This window comes from Leiobunum rupestre, chromosome 8 (assembly GCF_980474605.1).
Source record: "Leiobunum rupestre chromosome 8, qqLeiRupe1.1.hap1, whole genome shotgun sequence".
In the NCBI taxonomy this organism is placed as follows: domain Eukaryota; kingdom Metazoa; phylum Arthropoda; class Arachnida; order Opiliones; family Sclerosomatidae; genus Leiobunum; species Leiobunum rupestre.
Genome location: NC_143391.1, coordinates 13774270 through 13794784, shown reverse-complemented (window position 1 = coordinate 13794784; position 20515 = coordinate 13774270). Strand labels below are relative to the sequence as shown.

General features: G+C 37.4%; 4 protein-coding genes across 5 annotated transcripts; 2 read left to right on the top strand and 2 right to left on the bottom strand.

The window, feature by feature from the left end:
- LOC149932462 (uncharacterized) lies at positions 1–6524 on the bottom strand. The gene is made up of 3 exons (XM_090156418.1): positions 5883–6524; positions 2499–3637; positions 1–1498 (listed from the first exon to the last, which is right to left on the bottom strand). The coding sequence occupies exons 2-3, from the start codon at positions 3517–3519 to the stop codon at positions 948–950; spliced, it is 1572 nt and encodes a 523-aa protein (XP_090012544.1). The 5' UTR covers positions 3520–3637; positions 5883–6524; the 3' UTR covers positions 1–947.
- Positions 6525–9678: 3154 nt separating this feature from the next.
- On the top strand, positions 9679–12359 carry LOC149932461 (solute carrier family 22 member 15-like). 2 transcript variants are annotated; one of them, XM_090155352.1, is made up of 7 exons: positions 9679–10124; positions 10207–10634; positions 10698–10922; positions 10990–11204; positions 11666–11780; positions 11845–11917; positions 11994–12359. In XM_090155352.1, the coding sequence occupies exons 1-7, from the start codon at positions 9837–9839 to the stop codon at positions 12213–12215; spliced, it is 1566 nt and encodes a 521-aa protein (XP_090011478.1). In that variant the 5' UTR covers positions 9679–9836; the 3' UTR covers positions 12216–12359. The 2 variants fall into 2 exon arrangements, with proteins under 2 accessions (XP_090011478.1, XP_090011477.1); XM_090155351.1 differs by having other exon boundaries at positions 9680–10124; positions 11663–11780; positions 11994–12357.
- Positions 12360–18330: 5971 nt separating this feature from the next.
- LOC149932460 (uncharacterized) lies at positions 18331–19714 on the top strand. The gene is made up of 6 exons (XM_090155501.1): positions 18331–18548; positions 18638–18751; positions 18807–18939; positions 18996–19099; positions 19169–19360; positions 19418–19714. Exons 1-6 carry the CDS (start codon positions 18507–18509, stop codon positions 19466–19468), a joined length of 636 nt encoding a protein of 211 aa, XP_090011627.1. The 5' UTR covers positions 18331–18506; the 3' UTR covers positions 19469–19714.
- On the bottom strand, positions 19490–20515 carry Trs23 (trafficking protein particle complex subunit 4-like protein Trs23). The gene is made up of 5 exons (XM_090155500.1): positions 20308–20515; positions 20069–20243; positions 19897–20000; positions 19704–19830; positions 19490–19648 (listed from the first exon to the last, which is right to left on the bottom strand). Exons 1-5 carry the CDS (start codon positions 20489–20491, stop codon positions 19576–19578), a joined length of 663 nt encoding a protein of 220 aa, XP_090011626.1. The 5' UTR covers positions 20492–20515; the 3' UTR covers positions 19490–19575.

The following is a 20515-nucleotide window of genomic DNA, read 5'->3' as shown; positions in this document are numbered from 1 at the left end:
TTTTGCAATCGGAATAGTTTTAATGATTTATTCAACACGTCAAAATACTCTCGCAACAAAATGCGATAATAATTACAACAATATCGTTAGTACCGGAATTTTCGCGGAAAACGTAATTTTAATTATAGTTTAATGTTGAAAGTCTGATAGAGTTAATTTAATGCAAAACGAGAGAGGATGAGTGTTCCCGTTAGGAGAGTTTCTGCGAGTTATCTCGGGTTTTAACCCGAAAATTAACTTCTAAACTCTCGTAGACAGCGTAAGTATTGTCATAAGTGAGATAATGATGAAAGATTCGTAACAAGTTGATATTTTAACATAATTTATACAATTCTTAAAGTATAATCGAGTCTTTAAGGCGATTTAGTCTTTAGAAAATCAGTGATATTCCCGTACATTCTTCTAATCTTAATACTTTGGCCCCACTTCAGAAAGTCACTCTTCCTCGCTACAGTCAAGTACGTAAAAAACGTAAAAGTTCAAAATATTTATCCTCAAAAGTTCTCGGTTCTTTCTTAAAGAAAACCGTATAATATCTTTGGCACACTCGTACGAACGTATAATACGACTCCCACGAAATCACTCATTGTTAAATTTAACAAGTACTTCGTCCTTGGATAAGAATGATCCTCGCATCACCTTTTGCCCAACCAAAACGTTCGTTTCAAAAACGGATGTTGATTTAGTCTCTCGTTTATCTCGAAGAAGAAAAAAATAAGATAAACATCGTGGAACTATAGCAGGAACTTAAAACACGTTAGGTTCTAAGATTATAATTTTAAACAATAATAAGATAACGTTGTCTCCAACGCTCAACATGGTTTTGGAGGGTGATAAAGGAATCGACCCCGTGTCCGCCCGTATAATCGAGAATTTGAACTCCCTCAAATAGTTTATACTTAGAGCTACCAGCAGTTACAGTTTGAGTTTTTTACAAATATTATTATCTAAACGCTAGTGAAAAGCGTCTTATGGAATAGGTAGATTATCCCAACGCATTGGAAGGTCAATAATACGTTAACGTTTATCATTTGGCCGCCGTTGTCATCCAAATCTTTGGCTTTAGCTTCGGCGAAATTTGGATTTTCTGTCACTTTCGATTCGGGGGATTTGTAAACTTCCGTTTGAACCGGTTCTATTTCGTCCCCGTCCTCTTGTTTGTTATTGATTTTGGGGTCGGGATCCGGCGATGGCCAGACAATTTCGTGGTGGGGTGCTTCTTCCGGGTTGTCTTCCGAAAATGCCGTTGTTGTTACGAGATACGAATTGGTGCTAGGTAGTAATTTTTGCTTGGATTTCTTATTTTTGGAAGTGACTTTAGTCGTTAGGGCCGTCTCCGAACACGACAAGTCGATCGGCGTTGTTTTCACAATCTTCTGGGTGGAATTATTTAAATGGCATTTCAAATGGTTGAGCTCCTTTCGGAAGAGGAAACTCTTGACGGTTGTGACGTATTCGTTGATCCACAGAAGGTCGCAAGTGCAGACCAACGGGTTATCTAGTAAAAAACCAAAAGAAAGTGTTTTAGTTTTTTTTCTTCCTCCTTTGTTATTTCACCGCCTACAATATTATGTCATAGTAGGAGGTACGGGTATAACTCATATTCAAGATGTCAAAACGCAACACTACCGGTATCTTTTCTTTAATTTCATTATAGCTAGGCGCCACGTAATAAATTTTTGTCGGTGGGTGGGTGGTAAAGTATCTGCCATCGTAAAACGCCCACGCAGATATGACTAATTTTCGGAACGGCGACATTATTTTATTCGGAAAAAGTTTTCCTTTGTGATAAATTGACTCCTACTTTCCGTGGGCAGGCTCTCGGCGGAAAGGCACGTACTATTATTACAGTTCCGAAAGTGGTTAAATCTGTCCCATAACCGACGGAGACCAATTTAGGCAATTTATGGTATTATTAAACGAGCGGAACTCGATAAATCAAATTAGAGCTCCACCCCTATAGATCTCTATATTTGGGGAGGTTTGGGGAAAAATCACTACTCGAAACCAGCACGACTTCCGCGTTTAACTATTCACCCGAGGTGCGTAATGGAGAAAGAGAAGGATGAGGAATTGTTGGAGTGTTTTGCGCGTAGTCAAAACAACGCTACGGCCATTTCCCCCAAGCGCTTTCTCTCTCTCGCACACACACTTCTAGCTAGTGCTAGCGACCATCCATCACGCGGGGTATTTCCTTTTGAAAACACGTCGCTCCCCGTTTTGCTTTCCCTCTGCGAAATAGAAATGTCAGTGATCCTCGTGGAAACGCTGTCAATTAAAGAGTCTCGGTCGAAATAGACTCGTCTCTGCCGCTGCCTTTTTCCGTCCGCCACTAATTACCTTAATCAAAATATAGGGGATAATTAAAACTCTAATTGTATAATACGTTTTTCCCTTTAACTATTCTAGCTCTCTATGATATATAAAAAATGATTCGTTGACGTTAGGTTTCAAAGTTAGGGAAGAGGAGGGTTCAATCTACTAATAAAGCATCTTACCTTTGACAAATATTACGAAATGGTCGGAGTAACTTTGTCTAAGTGGCCGCAGAAGCGCTTGTTGTAACACGATAAGGTCATTGTTCGTCAAATCTACGACCCTCAGGTTGGGAGCGCCTTTGAACACGTGCTTCGGCAGGGTCCTAATTCGATTGTTATTCAGCAACAGACTGGTCAAGTTATTCAATCCGTCGAAGGCGTGAGGATTGACCATTTCGATAAGGTTATTTCTAAGATCAAGTTCTTTCAATTGAGGTGCCCCGCTGAAAACTCCATCGACCAGTCGATAGAGTTTATTGCTGTATAGGTAGAGCCTTTGGAGACTAGTTAGTCCGACGAACGTCTTGGGCGTGATTCGGTCGATCCAGTTGTCGTATAATGTCAGCTCCTCTAGCATCGGCATGTCCACGAATACTAATTCGTCTATCGTTATAATCTCGTTACGTTCCAGATGAAGATTTTTCAGTTTCGGTAGTCGGTATAAAGAGTCGACGGGTATTCTGGTTAATTTATTGTTAGCTAGAGAAATCATCGTCAATTTCGGTAGAAACGCTATGGCGTAACGTTCCAAGGCGTTTATCCCGCAGTCGTCCATCGAAATGTTTCTTAGGGAGGTCATGTTTTCGAACGAATAAGGCCAAAGATTGTCGATGTTAAATTCCTTGACCGTCAGAACCGTCAGGTTGGCCATTTGTCTGAGAGCGTTCGATGGCAAAAAAGTCAATCTGGCGTCTAACAGGGCGGTCAAGGTCAAGTCGACGATCCCTTTTTGATTCTCGAAACTGACCCACACCGGGTCACCCGGGGTTGTTCGGGACATGAACACGCAGGAAACGATGTGGGCTTCGTTAGGAAGGTGGCTGTCGCAAGTGCAGTACATGGGCGCCTCCCCCAAAACGCACGCGTTCGTTTCCACCCTTTCACCTATGGAATACGATAGTCTCGCGTTACTCGCGACCAACGCCAGTAACAAAAACATTGGTAAACGGAACGTGAAAGCTCCGAACTGTAATCGCGACATTATCTTTTATAATTAACTCTACTTCCTAAGATGCGGAAGTGTATACGTTCTTGGCCTTCGCATTTACATTGTTGATGGATTCGATTTCGTATCGAAGCAAACAGGTCCCTCGTGCGATCTGAAAGTGTAAATTAAAATGATTACTATATTCCGAAAGAATATCTCTCCAAATCCCTCGTCGAACTTTGTTCTCAAACACACTTTAACTATCTACAAACCACCGTATCGTTAACCTGTTATAGTATCGCTTTATCTGGGCTAAATATTACGGCTAAGGGTATAAAATGTATGGAAAATCGACGTACATTTGCAAATAAAAAACCATAAATAACAGATACGGGTAGAACCAAGAATATATTTATTTATAATTAGAGGGGGAAGGAAAAACGACATCCCGAGGTGTTTCAAGCTCGGAGATTAAGTAGACCTTCATGTACCTCGAAAGCTCCTAAATTAAAACGTTTCAATGGCCATTCGTTTTGCCATGGCAACAAAAAATGTTTTTCACAACTCAAGTTTAAACTTTATCTACGTAAAATAGCATGGGAAAATCACGGTTTCAAAAAATTAAGAAATTAAAATTTTGGCCAAACAATTGGGTAAAATTGATAATATTTCGGTAAAATCGTAAGGGTCTACTTAACCCCAGAGTTTGAAAAAAATTGAGGATAAACACCTCGGGATGTATCCTTGTCAGTACTGGGGGAAACAATGTTTGGGGGGGGGGAGAGAGTTAACTCATCGGGCAGGAGGAGTATTGGGAACAACGCTATAAATCTCGTCAACATATTAATTCTCCATAAGTTGAAATAAAAATATCAATAAAACTAACAAAATGAAGAAATGGCTTTTCTAAAACGGCTAAATAATATGCCACTCCAAAACCCTCTTTCTCTCTCCGAGGGAGGGCGAGGAAACGAGTTGGGCCAATATGAAACAATGGAGGAAAAGAAATTTGAGATAGTATAAAATATGTTTGGACGCGCTTTCGAGTTACCTAAGCCCCTTTCTTATTATACCCTTACATTTTTTTAAAAAAAGGATAACACCCAGGAAGCGAACTTTATAGAAACCATACAATTCATCTCCTTATACCTCGCTAACTAATAATTATCGTGTTACGTGACAAGTATTGTGTATTAAAATGTCTTTTGCCGAAACGAGAGACAATATTTCGTCGTGATGCGACTGATAATATTATACATTACGAACGGAAAACTGATGCCTTTTCAAAAGCGTCATATATTTTTTGCGCTCCGAAACAAAATGATTTAGAATGATGTAATAGTTTTTCTTACAGTATCACCTCATGGTTTTAAGAAGCCGTCATTACCCGACCACCAATGCTGGCGAAAGAAAAACCTTTCAAAAAGCACGTCCTACCTACAAATTAGGCGTAAAGAAAAAACCGTTAAGCCCCCAGCTACCGACTACCGTAATGGTTTTCATTATTATTTTTTTACATTTCCCACATTCACGCGTGCCATGTTCTAAGGTACATCAGATAAGTCCACGGGCCTCTCGCTGGTAACCGCAAAAATATTTGAAAAATATGTATTCGCGTATTAAACGTAGAAAGTAAACAACGAAAAACTTATCTACTCAATCTCGCGTCGGGATCGGTGATTTTTTGGAGCAGTTCAATAATCCCCTTCTTTAACACAATCGCCCTCCCCGTATTTGACCTTTCTCAGTCTGGGTCTTACGGAATAGGACCTATTTTCCCTCCGCATCTCGTCTGTTGTAGTTTTATTTTATACGGTTTCAACGCGGTATGCCGATCAGACGAGACGTGTATTGTTAAAAAGATTGGGGGGCCTTTTAAAACGCCGATCACTCTTCTCCCCCCGCCCTGTCCTGTTCACGCGCGAATCAAGTTGTTTACCATATCCGAATAAGGTTTAGCGCGTATGTGTAGAAAAGAGAGACAAAATTTTACGTCTTGCCAAAAAATAAAACTGGAAATACACGTATTGCTAACTTCCAAAGAGGAAAGTTTTAATCGAGACCTAACTAAATTTACACCAAGGCTTATTTTCAAACTTCGACGTGTTATAATTGTCGGTCGTTACTTTGCCATATTTTCGCTTCGGGCGCTTTCGCGTCACAGTGTCCTATACTATTACGTATTGTGTTGTAGTTCTATAGTTAGATATAAAACTAGGGCCTCAACCCCGCCATAAAAAAGATGGGGGAATAAAACTTTTTCGGCAACGCTTTCGTGCCTCGGGGAGAAACACCTGTAACGTGGAAAGTCCTAATCTCAAAGTGGATTGATAACTAACGCGTAGTTCGTTTATTTCAAAAATGCCAACTTTAATCGTAATTTAGAATACTTTAGGACTAGAAATTTCAATTCGTACCTGTTTAAAGCGTAGTTTTCGTCTTTTGCGTTGTCGAAAAACGCCTATATTATTCTAAATGCGGTAGTAGTAGGCAGACTTTGCTCGTTCTCTCTCAGGGTCTTCGAAACACATCGGTTGGAGCCAAGTTTTTCCTATATCTCATCCAGCATCCCTCTTTCTTACCTCCCCCTCCTCGGACTAAAATAAGCGAAGCAGCGCCTCGCTCGTTCCGTGGGTTTAGAGGCTCGAGGGCGAGGCGAGATTTGAGACTCGAGAGTAACTGTCTCTTGTCTTCCCTCACAATACCCGGTGACTGTCAATGATGTTTCCTTCTCGTTGTCGCCGCCGCGTACCGAGCAACACTGTCTCCTCTTCTCCTCCGAATCGTTTATGGATAACGGGACTTTCGACCGTGGAGGAGGTTGAACCTCATTGGCGCTATTTAACCCTTCTCCCACTACAAATTACGAAGCGCTGCTCCTTCGAAAGAACACTGATTCGTTAGAGCACTGGCCTTTAAGGAAAAACTAATATAATGATCCGGCATCGACTTTTCTTTCGGAAGACTCTCACTACCACGTTTTTTTCCCTTCCGTTGGCTTTGCCCTAATTTCGTTAAATATATATGATTACACCCTAGAGGGAGTTAGTTTTCAATTGCTATTGTCATTAAGAGTGTACCGGTATGCTACGTTTTGTTTTATGGTTCTTATTTAAAGGGAGTATGAATTTCCATGTCAACGAATTTCTCACTTCTGCCACCAGGTTTCAGGGGCGTACCGAAGAGAGTACGTTTGGGGGGGGAGGTAAATGAAATTTACCAAGTCGTCTAAGTTTGGATTATTACGGTAGATTCCAATTTAAATGTTTTATTAAAATTATTATATATTATATTTCGCGAAACCACGACTACCGAACGCGCCTATGTCATTCTAGCGGTACTATTCCCAAATTCCAATTCAATGGCGAAAACGGTTCTTCGTCTAGTTATAGTGAGTGAAGCATTTGCGTACTCTCTTTAGATATAAAGCGAGATACACGAAGAAGAAAAAAGAGATTGAACGATGCTACAGCAATTTAAAAATCCCATCAAACCCGCTTACTATTTTCTCGTCGTGTATCCCGCTGTAGTATAAAATAGATACATTTCATCCTGACGAATACTAGTTGTTGTTTAACTGAACTGCTTTGAATAACTGGAATTATTCATACCCAAATATAACATAAACAATTCAAACACTTATTACTGAAATATTAACGTAAGACCAACCGGTACTGTATCACACGTTATCTTTACCCAACGCAACTTAAGGAATATTGGCTTGTAAAATTTTCACTTTCCTAAAGAATATCACTGTAATATTCACGACTTACCCAATATACCCTAAGTAAAAAAAGACTATAACATCTCCTATAGAAATTAAAACTAGGTATTTTTATAAAGTTTATACAGATTGCCAAATTTAACGTAGAAAATTAACACTGAAATAATAACGAACAACCAAAAGTTTATACAGATTGCCAAATTTAACGTAGAAAATTAACACTGAAATAATAACGAACAACCGATATTCTCTATCACGCGCATTGAGTTGGGAATATTAATCTAGAGGTCCAATCAATACGTCGGATTTCAGTATTTAGCGAAACAAGTTTTTAAAAAATAAGAATACTGCCGTCTGCCATAGATATAAGAAATGTATATAAAGGTCTAGATAAATTTCGGGGCGTCTAAGCCTAACATAAAATACGGAATTGATACCTAGCAGACGCCGAGGAAGGCACGTGACCAAGAGCGCGAGCTCTCTTAGCATTTTAGTACTAAGTGCTTGACCTTTCCGCAGGCCGTAGTCTTCAGACACCATCTGTTGGTGACCTTTAGTATAATTTTTAAGCAGGAGACAATGGCTCTCGCGACGATAGCACGAGCTTTCTTACCGATAGATAGCACCCTATAAGGATAGCCTGCAGAAATTACGCGTTTCTGCTAGCTGTCACCTCCGTATTCACTCCCTTTGAAATATTTTATCTAGACCTTTATATACGTTTCCTATATCTATGGCCGTCTGCTCCCAAATGACGAGAAAACTTTATCATTCTACCCGTGACGCCGTCTATCTCTCAATGGTTCGTTCAAATAAGACGCGTTTTCCGGCAAAAATATTTTTTTTTCAAAAATACTGGATGGCGCCACGGGTCATATGATAACGTTTTCTCGTCATTTTAGAGACGGCACATTCGTAATTTTCAAAAACTTGTTTCGCGGGGAGCAGATTTGATTAGATCTCTATATTCCCTGCCTTTGAATTTTATAAGGTGCTGTAGGAAAAATGTCTATTTAAAAAGCTTTTAACACAAGGCTGAACTAAAGTTCCGACACACTAGACTAGCTGCCTAGCATAGAAATCAGCAGACGAATTTTTATTTAGATCAAACTCCTTTTTAATAATTTTAGAGTAATCGAAGTTATATAAAAAAAATTGTAATTTATATTTCTGGGTGTATTTCTTTGCACTATGGACCCCCTGCGTAAAGTTTTGCTTACGATAGTGATATACGCCGCCGAAAATGTAAAAAGTAGCTATCGCTCTACTCATTCCAAAACCACTCTGGCAACTGAAAAATCAGACAAGCAGGTAAATTCAAAGCCTTTAGTTAGATTTTATAAATGTGTATGGCATTGTATTTTCTATACTGGGGCGGGGACCAAGGTTTTTTAAGATCGTAAATGAGGGGCCTGTAGGCTTCGAACTTAGAAAAGAGAGCGCCATCTACTTTAATACCTGTCAACTAAATGTGTGAGGAAATAGCAGACGACTTTTGAATATGGAAGTTCTTTGACTGAAATGTTCAGCTTTTATATCGAGAGAATTTTGCACAATCGATTTAAATCCCAGTCGGTAGGCGGCGATACTTCTAACCAAAGTTTAAATACTACTCACGACGCTTATAATGTAATTTATATTACAATAAAGTTATTCATACAATAATAAATCTATTTAACCTGTGAATATTCAAATGGAATATCATAGTTACATTACCCAAAGAGTTTATTAATTAATCTAGCTTTAGAACGGCTGTTAAGAAATCCCCTTACGTTTTCTCACTGAATTAGTTGGATAAATTAAAATTGACGTATTTAGTTCATAAAACTAATTAATGAGGTTTAAGCAATTCACTTGAGACAAGGTTTAAGACTTGTAGAGGTTAACTGTAATAGTGAGTGTAGGGAGCTGTTGGCTCGCGTGCGACCCGGCCACCTGTTTAACCAAAGTGACACAAGACCCAAAAGTGTGTCAACTCTACCTTTGTGCCCTTTAAAATATGTACTAAGAGCTAGTCTCACCATAGAGTTGAATAGACTACATTGCGCTAGGGTGGAGAAATTAAAAAGTCATAAGAACGTTTTTTTCTTAAATACATTTATCAAAATATAAGAAAGCGATGCTTAAATTATATTAAAATGCAGGTATCATTATTTATAACGTCAAATTTATGAATAATAATGTGGAAAAACTAATAGCGTCTGCTTTAGCCGCCATCTATCTAGGTTTCAATGGTGAACCAAAGGCGTATCGATAGTTTTCGGTCGCGAATTGTTTGTTATTTTGGAAAACTTGCTCTTAGTCTCTTACAATCTTACATGTCATTTGTTCAGCCCAGTCGTTGCTTTCGATAAGTTTTTTTTTAATTTCGTCTGCTATGCTTTCTGCTTTTTCTGATATGTTTTAAGCAATATTTACGTGCTCATTTGTTTCCATATGTTTTAATGATAGTTGAATTTTATTTTAAGTTTAAGGTTTTAAGTTTATCTCGCACATTGAAACTCATGGAATTTTGTTTGAAACGACACTTCACTCTTGAGTTTGATTCATTCGTACTACTTTATTCCACTTCAACAGCCAAGGCTTCCAGCTTTTGGCACTGTTAATTGAGTACCAACTACTATACGATCTGATATCATTCAACAAGATGATTCACTTCGAAAAATGCGCTACTTTTGATGTGGACGAAGTTTTCAAAATCATTGGTGAATTCGGCATACAGCAAATACTATATTTCATATTTGCTGGCTTGGTTGGTGGAGTTTATTTAAGTGGACAAATGCTCCAAATATCATTCACCGGCATACAGCCTTTTTTTAAATGTCATCTTGACTCCTCTAATACAAATTATCTCATTAATTCCTGTCCATCTGGAAATGTAAGCGCTTGTGAAAAACTATATTACCAATCGTCTTTCAGTTCAATTGCCTCTGAGGTTAAAAAAATTTTAAATATTACTTTACTCAACATATTTACTTTCAGTTTATTCACGTACAAATATTTTTTCTACCTTTTAGTGGGATCTAGTTTGTTCAGACTCTTTCAAAGTGAGCATGACTCAATCCTTTTTTATGGCTGGAATGTTGATTGGCTCAATTATATTTGGATACTTATCTGACTTGTTTGGAAGGATAAAGATATTGTTTTCAACTCTTCTTGCATTGCTCATTATCAGTGCTTACTGCTCATTTACAACCACTTTTGAAGCATTTACGTTATGCAGATTTCTCTCAGGATTCACTTCTGCAGGAGTTGGTTTGGTTTCTTTTGTGTGGTGTACCGAAATGGTCGGGGCTTCCAAACGTTCCAAATGCGGAGTGTTCATGCAAGTGTTTTTTGCAGTTGGAATTGCATTTCACGCATTTATAGCATTTATGCAACCAAATTGGAGATATTTCTCTCTATTAGCGTCTTCCTTTGGCTTAATATACCTCGTCTTATTCATGTATGTATAACTTTTGTTTATCACACAAAAAGCTGACTGGTATATCAAAATTTGTTTCAATAGATGGCTACCTGAGAGTCCTAGATGGCTTATTTCGCAAGGCCGCCATAATGAAGCTCAAAGTATCCTAGTTAACATTTCATCAAGAAATGGTAATTTTAATCTTCTTCCTAAAGAATGGAGACTGAAAGAGCCAAAAGTTCATGCCAACAAATCTAATAGTGATGTATATTCCATATTTCAACATAATATCCTACGGAAATGGAGTATAATTCAGATATTTTCATGGTACTTTTACAGTTTTTCTTACCATTATTATTTTATATACAACTAAAAGAATTAAAATTGTATTTAGGTTTGTCAATAGTTTGGTCTACTATGGTATGACTCTTGCATCCAACAAATTGGGCGGAAATATATATTTAAGTACAGCCATGTCTGGTTTGATTGAGATTCCAGGTTATATCCTAACCGTATTAATTTTGGAGAAATTAGGAAGGCGCTTGACTTTGACTAGTTTCATGGTGGCATCAGCACTTCCTTGCTTAGCTGTAATATTTCTGCCAAATGGTAAAAGGCATTGAATTGGGAATAGTACCCCTTTGAAATACAGTTTCAATCAGTGACACAAACCTGCTCACCATAAAAAATTTGGGGGGGGGCATTGAAATTTTGGCGGAGGGGGAGGCCTCTCAGCTACGCCACTGGTTTCAATCTGCCTTCCGCGAAACATTTTAAAAATTGAGAACTCTGTCATTTGTCGGTGGTGCCATCCGCTGTTAGCGTCGGGAACTAAATCCTATGAAAATGAGTATTTCCAATATTTTACCTTTAAAGTAATAGATGGCGCCCCCGTATAATGATAGAGCTGATGCATGAGTGACTCGAAATTACCGAATTTGTTTCGCGAAACTACGACTCCCGAACGCACCTATGTAATTCTAGTGGTACTATTCCCAATTCAATGGATAAAAGGTAATTTTTAAATTAATGTGACTTGTCTTTAATTAATGTTTGTTTCTATTTAGAAGGCAGTGTTTTCTTAAGTCCAAGAAGTGCATTTGCTTTGATTGGAAAGATGTTTATTTCTGCATCTTTTGCTGTGATATACATTTATTCAGCTGAATTATTTCCAACTTCTGTTAGGTATGAAAATTTATATTAGCGTATTCGTAATAAACTTGAGACTTAAATACCTTTTATGTTAAAGAAATGTTGGCATGGGCATAGTTGCAATGGCTGCCCGAATAGGAGGAATGTTTGCACCATTTACTGTCATTTTGGTAAAACTTAAAAAAATAAATCATTGCCATAAAGTTATTTAAATTTTAATATGATTTTATTTGGATTCAAATTAAGGATGACGTATTTCCTGGTTTGCAGTATTTAACATTAGGAGTATTATCTTTGAGCTCTGGCTTATTTAATTCAAGACTTCCAGAAACAAGCGCCATTCCATTACTAGAATCCATTGATGATGTTGAATCTTTGGCTTTAATGTCCAAAAAGAGTAAATCATTCCAAACTTATAGACAAAATTTAAAGAATAATGATGAAGAAATGGAGCAATTTGTGCTATAATTAAGATTTTATACGAAAAAAATGTTTTAGTTTTGTACATATTTTTTAAGAGTTGTATAGTAATATTTTGCCTATTTATATTTTTTTTTGTTTTACAGACTTGAGCTTAAAAAGATCCTAACTGTTATACAAACTGAAATTATTTTATTAAAAGTTATATCATAATTTTTAGAATTTTGTGGTTTACTAATACAGTTTTGGCAGTTTTAAAATCTAAACATTGAATTGGGAATAGTACCGCTGGAATGACCATTTCAATCTGCCTTCCGCGAAACAAATTTTTCGAAAGTGAGAACTCTAATTTGTTGGTGGCGAGAGCTATATCCTATACAACTGAATTAATAGTACTAATGCAATTTTAAAGTGATAGATGGCACCACCCGTATAATGATTGAGTTGACGCTGAGTGTGCTGACTTGAAATTCCACGATTCCCGAACGCGCCTATGTCATTCTAGCGGTACTATGGTTCTAAAATCGGATTTCGGCAGTGAATTTATGTCAAAAAGTATGAAAAATTTAAAATACCTGATTACCCCATGGGAGACATAGCCGGCTGTATAGTCCTTTTTTCATCATTTATTTGAAATCAACACGCTTTCTCCTATTCACTTACGCAAGAGAGCTTTACAACGAAAACCAACCTCACCATTGAGTTAAGAATATTAATTAGCATTTCCGTACCCAAAAAACTACAATTCGGAGATTTGGGAATTTTGTATTCGAGGTTGTGGTTCGAAGATATGAGAATTCTACGTAATGGGAATTAGAAGATATGGGAATTGTATTCTTGGTTGTGGTTTTCGAAATTATGAGTCGTTCCCTTGCAGTGAATCATAGGATCCTAGTTCCTACATGTCGCGGGACAAAAATTTAGCTTCAAATCTGAAACGTTATCACTCGACGACATAGAAATCTCATAGGTAACTAGAATGCTGCCGTGTAACGGGCAAATGGGCCAAACGCCGTGGCAGACGATAGCCAGATCTCAGCCAATCAGAGCTCAAAGAGTGGTTCTGCCAAGAATTTATTGTCACCAGAGAGAATGACGTCACCTATCTCCCGCTATAGTAGCGGATCCAAGGAGGATTATTATCCTCCTTGGCGGAACCACTCTACGGCCTCTCATTGGCTGAAGGTTCAAGGCGAACTGGCGTCAAGCTCGGCCGTAGGCGGCAGTATTCTAGTTACCTATGAGATTTCTATGCTCGACGATGTTGCCATCTATCTCTAGCTATGGGAATCATTAAAACCTGAAAGCAAAATCCACGTATATCATTCTGATTTGTGTATTTAGTTACGTGGATTTTACTTTCATCTGACGTTGTTTCGCGCGAAATTGACGCAAAATTTTAAACTGAGAATTAGGCTTAGCAAACTAAACGCTTCTCGAAGTTACAGTGATTTATTAGACAAAAGTAAATTAATGTAAAAATATTATTTTTAATAGGCTATTGTAATTGTTTAATAATAATCAGCTAGGCTAATACCCAAGGCACCACCTTAGGCCTAAGTCATCAAGCGACTTTTGAAGCCATTAAAGGGGCTCCAAAAATCGGTAGCAAAAAAAAAATTGAGCATGCTTTTCCCCCAACCCCTCACTCGGCCTTGGCAGAGGCGGGCAGAGTCAACCGTAAATTTCACACTTTACTGACTTTACAAACATTTGGCCACCGAACTTTGTAGCACCCTTGGAAATAAGGTTTTTTTTTAAACTGGTCCTTATGAACAGTGACCCCCTAGCATATGAATTATTAAACTGGTCCTTATGACCAGTGACCCCTAGCTTATGAATTATTAAACTGGTCTTATATAAAATGTTCTAATGTCATTTATAAGCCTAAAAAAACCTATACTACATGTTTAGAAGTTAGATTATGTTGGTAAAATTAACTTTACATGTATTCAAAATAGCTAACTGTATTTTATGAGTACCACAAGAATAGTACAATATAGTACTATCTCATCTAAGACTACTACCATAGCCTAGAAGACCCTCGTAATTTACCGTATTATCTCTCTTTCTCTAGGCCCCGTAACTCCAGAGTCTCCGGTCCGTTACCGGGTAGCCAGGTAGCCTACCGTACTCCAGGGAAAGCGAGACTAGAGGATTGAGGGTTTGAGGCCAGAGGGGGGTTAGACAGTTCGACTCGTTCGAGAGATGCGAGCGAAGGGACTCTACATAAAACCTCGACGTGCGCTCGCGGCGGTAGTAAGCGGAGTCGCTGTACATATAAATCCAGTGAATAGGGAAATCAAAATTGATATAAACCTTAAATTAATAGGTCATCTACTATTATTTGGAATTATTAAACTGGTCACCTTCTGTTTTTTTGTTATTATTTCGAATTAATAAACTGGACACGGTGACCAGTGACCCCTCAAATTTTTAATAAATAAACTGGTCTGAGCAATTAATTAACTGGTCTTTGACCACCTGACCACCGTTATTTCCAAGGCTGTTTTGGAGCCCCTTTAAAGGGCAACGCAAGTGAGCTGTCAAAATGTGTGTAAAGTCAGTAAAGTGCGAAATTTACGGTTGACTCTGCCCGCCTCTGCCAAGGCTGAGTGAGGGGTTGGGGGGGGGGATGAAAAGCAAGCTGCTTTTTCTTTTTTTGCCAGCTCACTTGCGTTGCCCTTTAATTCAGGTGGCCGGGCTACAACTAGGAGGATGGAAATACGCAGTATTATATTCCTAGGTTACAATGCGTAGGACCATAATGGGTCGAAATGTTTTAGTTAAAAGTTTGTGTTAATACCGGTAGAAACCAAAATGTTCAATGCATAAGTAAGTGTATAATAAGAAATAAGGAATAGAAGGGATTTATCAGAAGCAATGATTTAATATTTAGATTCCCAATTAAAAGACCGACTTTAGTAAAGAAATGGCTTGAGGCTATAAGGCAACTTGATGCGACACCTGGTCCACAACAGGAAGACGCGATTTGTGGGGTTCATTTTGATCAGTCTGTTTATCGTGATAACGCAAAAATAAGAGTACTCTCAGGTAAAATGCAATTCCAACTTTGAAATTTTATTTATTTAATATTAAGACGTTCCCGGCTTGTGTACAAACATACCAAAAATATATTTTCATAATGTTGTTTGAAAATTACAACAAAAAGTGCAATATAGATTTTTGAAAAATAGTAAAGCATGGGGCAAAGGAATACACAAAAAGTCCAATTGAAATATAAACCTAATTAAAAAACCTGGGAAAAATTAAAATAAAATTAAATGGAAAGTTTCTAAATTAAGCGTATATTTAAGGTAATGTTGCTTGAGCTGGTGCAGGAAGAAAGGATAAATATCGCCAGCATGATTATTGCTTAACATCGAAACGCTTTATAATCCTATGGAATCATGTAGGGTTAATTTATCCATCTGAGAGTGTTGTTAATATTCTTCAAATAAAGGAAAAATGCATAAGAAGCATTAATCTGGAAAATCAAGGGGCCTCAAATAAACGCCTTACCTTAAAAATTGAAATGCTGGTTCGAAGGTGCCTTAAAGGGCAACGCAAGTGAGCTGGCAAAATGTGTGTAAAGTCAGTAAAGTGCGAAATTTACGGTTGACTCTGCCCGCCTCTGCCAAGGCCGAGTGAGGGGTTGGGGGGGATGAAAAGCAAGCTGCTTTTTCTTTTTTTGCCAGCTCACTTGCGCTGCCCTTTAACCATGATCATATTTGACCGTGATTAAACACTTCTCTCAGATTTGAAAGTTCACATGTTTGACCAAGAGGTGGATTTGAACTATATCATTTAAATTTCCCCGTCCCTAACGTAATTAACTTTTAAACAGAACCGACTTAAGACTCAGTAAAATAGTGAAGAATATTAATGAGAAGGTGAAAAGGGATTGCATTAGGAAAATACTAAATTGATATTGTTCAAAGGCCAAAAGTTATGTTTGGAGTTATGTTAGAATAATACAATATTTACTTTTTGTTATAATCAGAATATTAAACGTTATTTTGAGTTTCTTCCCAGTAATTTAAATATCTAAATTCAAATTACCACTAACATACACGTGAACACGTACAAAAAAGTATATAAGCAAACGATATTTGCAAAAATATAATTTTTTGAAAAAGATAGAAGGCGCCACCGCCGAATGATAAAGTTTACAATCAGCAAAGAATTTTCCCACGAAGCCCCGATTTCTGAAGCCGTAATTGTATCTCTAGTTACATATTCCCAACTCAATGGTCTAGCCAAATGAATGGTGGTTCCAAAGACTATATAAATTCTTAAGCTTATATCATAGAAATAGAAATTAGACTAGAAGCACGATTGGATTGGGCGGGGACGTACCAGCTAGAAGGCTGCCATCAGAGTGGAATCGCGATAGTCACGCCATTTCATAGAAACAATTTAAACTAAATAAGTAAATATGGTCACGTGGAATAACATAAAACAGATCGTAGGCGACGTATTAAAAACTTTTTTTTGTTTATCTGACATTATATTAAGTTATTTAAAGGGTAACGCAAGTGAGCTGGCAAAAAAAGAAAAAGCAGCTTGCTTTTCATCCCCCCCCCCCAACCCCTCACTCTGCCTTGGCAGAGGCGGGCAGAGTCAACCGTAAATTTCGCACTTTACTGACTTTACACACATTTTGCCAGCTCACTTGCGTTGCCCTTTAAACAGCTTTAGTAAAATCATAAAAATCTCAAGAATCTACTATATCTACCGTGTAAAGCTTGTTTTCCACTGGCGCGCGCAACGATGCGTTTCTCAGCTTTGAAACGTTCAAACGTTTTTACGCGCGTAAAGAAAATAACATTATGACGCGCGCTAGTGGAAAACAAGCTTAAACCTTGTTTTCCACTGGTGCGCGCAACGACGCGTTTCTCAGCTTTGAAACGTTCAAACGTTTTTACGCGCGTAAAGAAAATAACATTATGACGCGCGCTAGTGGAAAACAAGCTTAACGCTTAAAGTCACACGTTAACTTTGCGCAATCATTGTAAGTTTGAAATACCACAAATCATCACAGTTCAACTAAATTTTAATTATTTCAGTGTGGTTTAAAATATGCCTACATGAGATTCCAAAATCTTGGTTTCAGTGTCTTTTAAACTATCATCAGTATAAAGCCCCATTTTCATGCTCGCTGGTAGTGGGTAAAAATCGTCAAAATCCGCTTCAGCTATACACTTTTTCACTTTCCGCGTCGATCTGTTTCAAACAGATATTTTAGCTTTATTTTCACGCTTGCGAGTGGCGGAAGCGAATTTTTACGATTTTTATCCGCTACCAGCGAGCATGAAAATGGGGCTTTAGTCAAGTCAAATTGAGTGGTTTCCGGTAGTTCACTTTTTCCGTAAGTTTTCTGAAATAACCTCTGATAAATAGGGAAACTAAATAACAATTACTAAAATCAATAAATTGGCATACTCTAGAAGATGTAAATATGCTTTGTTCTGGAATAGATTTTTTGGGAGCTCTTTCAAATTCTTGTTTTAATAAAGAAATTATTCATATTTCAGTTAGTTTTTTATTTCAGAATGTATAGGGTAATTTTTACTTGTGTAGGTACAGCATTTGCTTTCAAATGGTGCCTTTTATTTTGAAAGTAAATTTCATCCGGCAGAAAATGTTTACTACACACAAAGTCATATGAAGTAATTGAAGATGTAGTCCAATTTTCGCAATTTACCGCTAAAACCTATTTTCCTAGTAATTCAGCATTTCTCAGAGGAAATCTTAGTGTAAAAAAATCTCTTATTCCGAGATTATTATAAAATATTTACTATAATATTACATACTTATGAAATGAGAATTTTATTTCTTTCCCAGATCTCTCTTTACAATGTGAAAAAGCGCAGTTTGTAACCATATTTACGGATTATGCTTTATAGACGCAAAAATTTAAACACGAAAAGACAGCCGCTGCGCACGACGTGATGCGTAGTGGATCGCCTTTTTTTTTGCTCTTCGAAATTCGCGTCGTAGCCATGGCGACAATGTTTAATGCGTTTGTCAGATGGCGCGTACATCGCGATTCCACCCTAATGTCAGCCTTCGAGCTCGCCTGTTTCCCTTGGCATTGGCGGAAAGGGCAGTGCTTCTAGTCTAATTTCTATTTCTATGGCTTATATAGTCTTTGGGTGTTTTCTTTTAGTTTCAGTAGTGACATCACTCTCACGTGGTTTGGGTTGCGTGAAGGTGACGACATTTCAGTGCTGTTTTCGTTTCCATCTCCTAATTCAGTTTACCGAAATTCAATTAGTTTAACAATATCTTATAGTTTTCATTAAAAACTAAGTATCTTAATTGTTAAAATTAATCATGTCTGCCTTTCCTCCTGGAGGCGGTAACCCAGGACGTGGAGTAAGTTGTTGGGCCTTGGCTTGCTTGCTCGTCTTTAAAACTATTAAATCTATGCAGTCCCCATTGAATCTCTTTTTATGGTAAAACAGGGTGACTGGATGAGTAAATTAACTACATTAGGCAAGGGAGTCGGCGCGGCTGTGGTTGATATATCGAAAGCGGGTGTAAATGCATTAAATAAGGCTCTCGATCAAACTCCAAAAGTAACACCTAGCATTTTATCTCTGGTTTCTGTCATCTAACTTAAAGTTGTTTTAGGCATGGATGAAAAGTGGTACTGTTGTTCAGCTGGTGTCTAGAACCACTGGAAGGTGTTTGCAAATTTTACAAACTGCAGATGGTCGTTTGGTCTTAGATGGTTTAGGTTCGGAGGGACCAGAATATTTTAATGGTAATATTGTTTCATATGTGTATCAGCTCAGTTGTTCCTAATGTTTGTTTTTCTAGCACATTTCACGGTTATTTGCGAGCCAAATAGCCACGCTGTCTATTTACACAACAATTTCAACTACATTGCTATTGTTGATGGAATGACCCAACTTTATTCTGCGGTATGCATTGCCATAATACATTAAATCTTTTAAATTTGTGTTAAAAACTGTTAAATTGCTTATTAAAAGGGTCCGAGTGGTATCAGTACACCTAAGTGCCGTTTAAAAGTAAGGGAACCCGTAATAGGAGGCCAGTTCTTTATGTTCGAATCTGATGCAGATAAGGGTCGATTCTTAGCCATACTACCAACTGGCATGCTTAAATCGGCATTGGTTACTAGCCCCATGGAAAATGAATCTCAATTTGGAATTAGGACTATTGTAAGTCAAAAACTTCTATAAATTATCTAACTGTCCTTAATTTTATATTATATTTAGTATTCCCCGGTGTCACAAGCTTCCAGCCCTGCTATGCCTGTAAAATATTAATGATACGTGGTGGATATTTTTCCAAAACTGTATTTTAATAAATAATATACACACTTTATTTTACAAATCAAATTAAATTTTTTTGGGGTTTAGAAAAATAAAACGATTCACATATTGGTAAATCCTGTTCTATCTGCTTGTTCTAGCAACGGTTGCAAATTATTATCAAACAACTCGCACCTACATAAATAAACATTAATTTTAGCAGAATATGCTATTTTAAAAATTACATTACCTGATGGGCATTTCCAAGGAATAAAATGGGTTCTTTAAGGCGTAATCAGTGTATAATTCATAAATCTTTTGGAGTAGAGATTCTATTCCAATATGTTTTGGTTGTGCGACTATTATAAATTTTACACCTAGAAAAGATATGATTAAGAAAATTCATATACTTGATAAGAATTAAAAGCATAAACAAAAATAACCTGTTATTGTTTGAAAGCAATATAGTTTAAATGTATCTGCTTCTAAAACTTTTATGCCAGATGATTTTGGTTCGGGAGATAATTGCGTTGCAATTGCAAATAGTCTAAGATAAGATAAGTTTTAAAACTTCATAGTAATGACAACTAAAAAATCGAATTTAAAAATTTTTACGAATGGAATGTGCTGGCCAATACAATTTTCTCGTTAGTGCTTAGTTTTGTTCTCCCAAATTTTATGTTGATGGGGTAGTTTTCTTCATTATTTAGAGTCTCAAAGACATCTCTACCATCCTCTAGTTGTCGTCCATTGACAGGAATCCCATTTATACTTAAAACCGTGTGTCCAACTAAAATGTATATTTTTATAAATGTTTAATTTTTGCCCTTTGGAATTAGACAAGGCTTACTTACCCTTGATTTCATCTCTCTGACCAAAAACTACAGTGACCTTTTTATTCTGTATTTCTAAAACAATATCCAATGGATAGCTGAAAGTTTTTTCTATTTCTAATTTCGGCGGATTGTAATCGTGTTGATAAATTAATCCACCTGCTTTACTGACGATATAAACACTTAACGGGCGGTTGGTCGTCATTTTTCTAGTAATTTCTAGCAGACG

Excerpts from the sequence above, each read along its gene's own strand:
- LOC149932461 (XM_090155351.1), top strand. The coding sequence starts at position 9,837 with ATGATTCACTTCGAAAAATGCGCTACTTTTGATGTGGACGAAGTTTTC. Across the intron at positions 10,125-10,206 it reads TCAGTTCAATTGCCTCTGAG|TGGGATCTAGTTTGTTCAGA; the intron begins GTTAAAAAAATT and ends TCTACCTTTTAG. Across the intron at positions 11,781-11,844 it reads TTATTTCCAACTTCTGTTAG|AAATGTTGGCATGGGCATAG; the intron begins GTATGAAAATTT and ends TTTATGTTAAAG.
- LOC149932462 (XM_090156418.1), bottom strand. The coding sequence starts at position 3,519 with ATGTCGCGATTACAGTTCGGAGCTTTCACGTTCCGTTTACCAATGTTT. Across the intron at positions 1,499-2,498 it reads TTTCGTAATATTTGTCAAAG|ATAACCCGTTGGTCTGCACT; the intron begins GTAAGATGCTTT and ends GTTTTTTACTAG.
- LOC149932460 (XM_090155501.1), top strand. The coding sequence starts at position 18,507 with ATGTCTGCCTTTCCTCCTGGAGGCGGTAACCCAGGACGTGGA. Across the intron at positions 18,549-18,637 it reads GCGGTAACCCAGGACGTGGA|GGTGACTGGATGAGTAAATT; the intron begins GTAAGTTGTTGG and ends ATGGTAAAACAG. Across the intron at positions 19,100-19,168 it reads TGACCCAACTTTATTCTGCG|GGTCCGAGTGGTATCAGTAC; the intron begins GTATGCATTGCC and ends GCTTATTAAAAG.
- Trs23 (XM_090155500.1), bottom strand. The coding sequence starts at position 20,491 with ATGACGACCAACCGCCCGTTAAGTGTTTATATCGTCAGTAAAGCAGGT. Across the intron at positions 20,244-20,307 it reads TCAGAGAGATGAAATCAAGG|TTGGACACACGGTTTTAAGT; the intron begins GTAAGTAAGCCT and ends TATACATTTTAG. Across the intron at positions 19,649-19,703 it reads TCCTTGGAAATGCCCATCAG|GTGCGAGTTGTTTGATAATA; the intron begins GTAATGTAATTT and ends TTATTTATGTAG.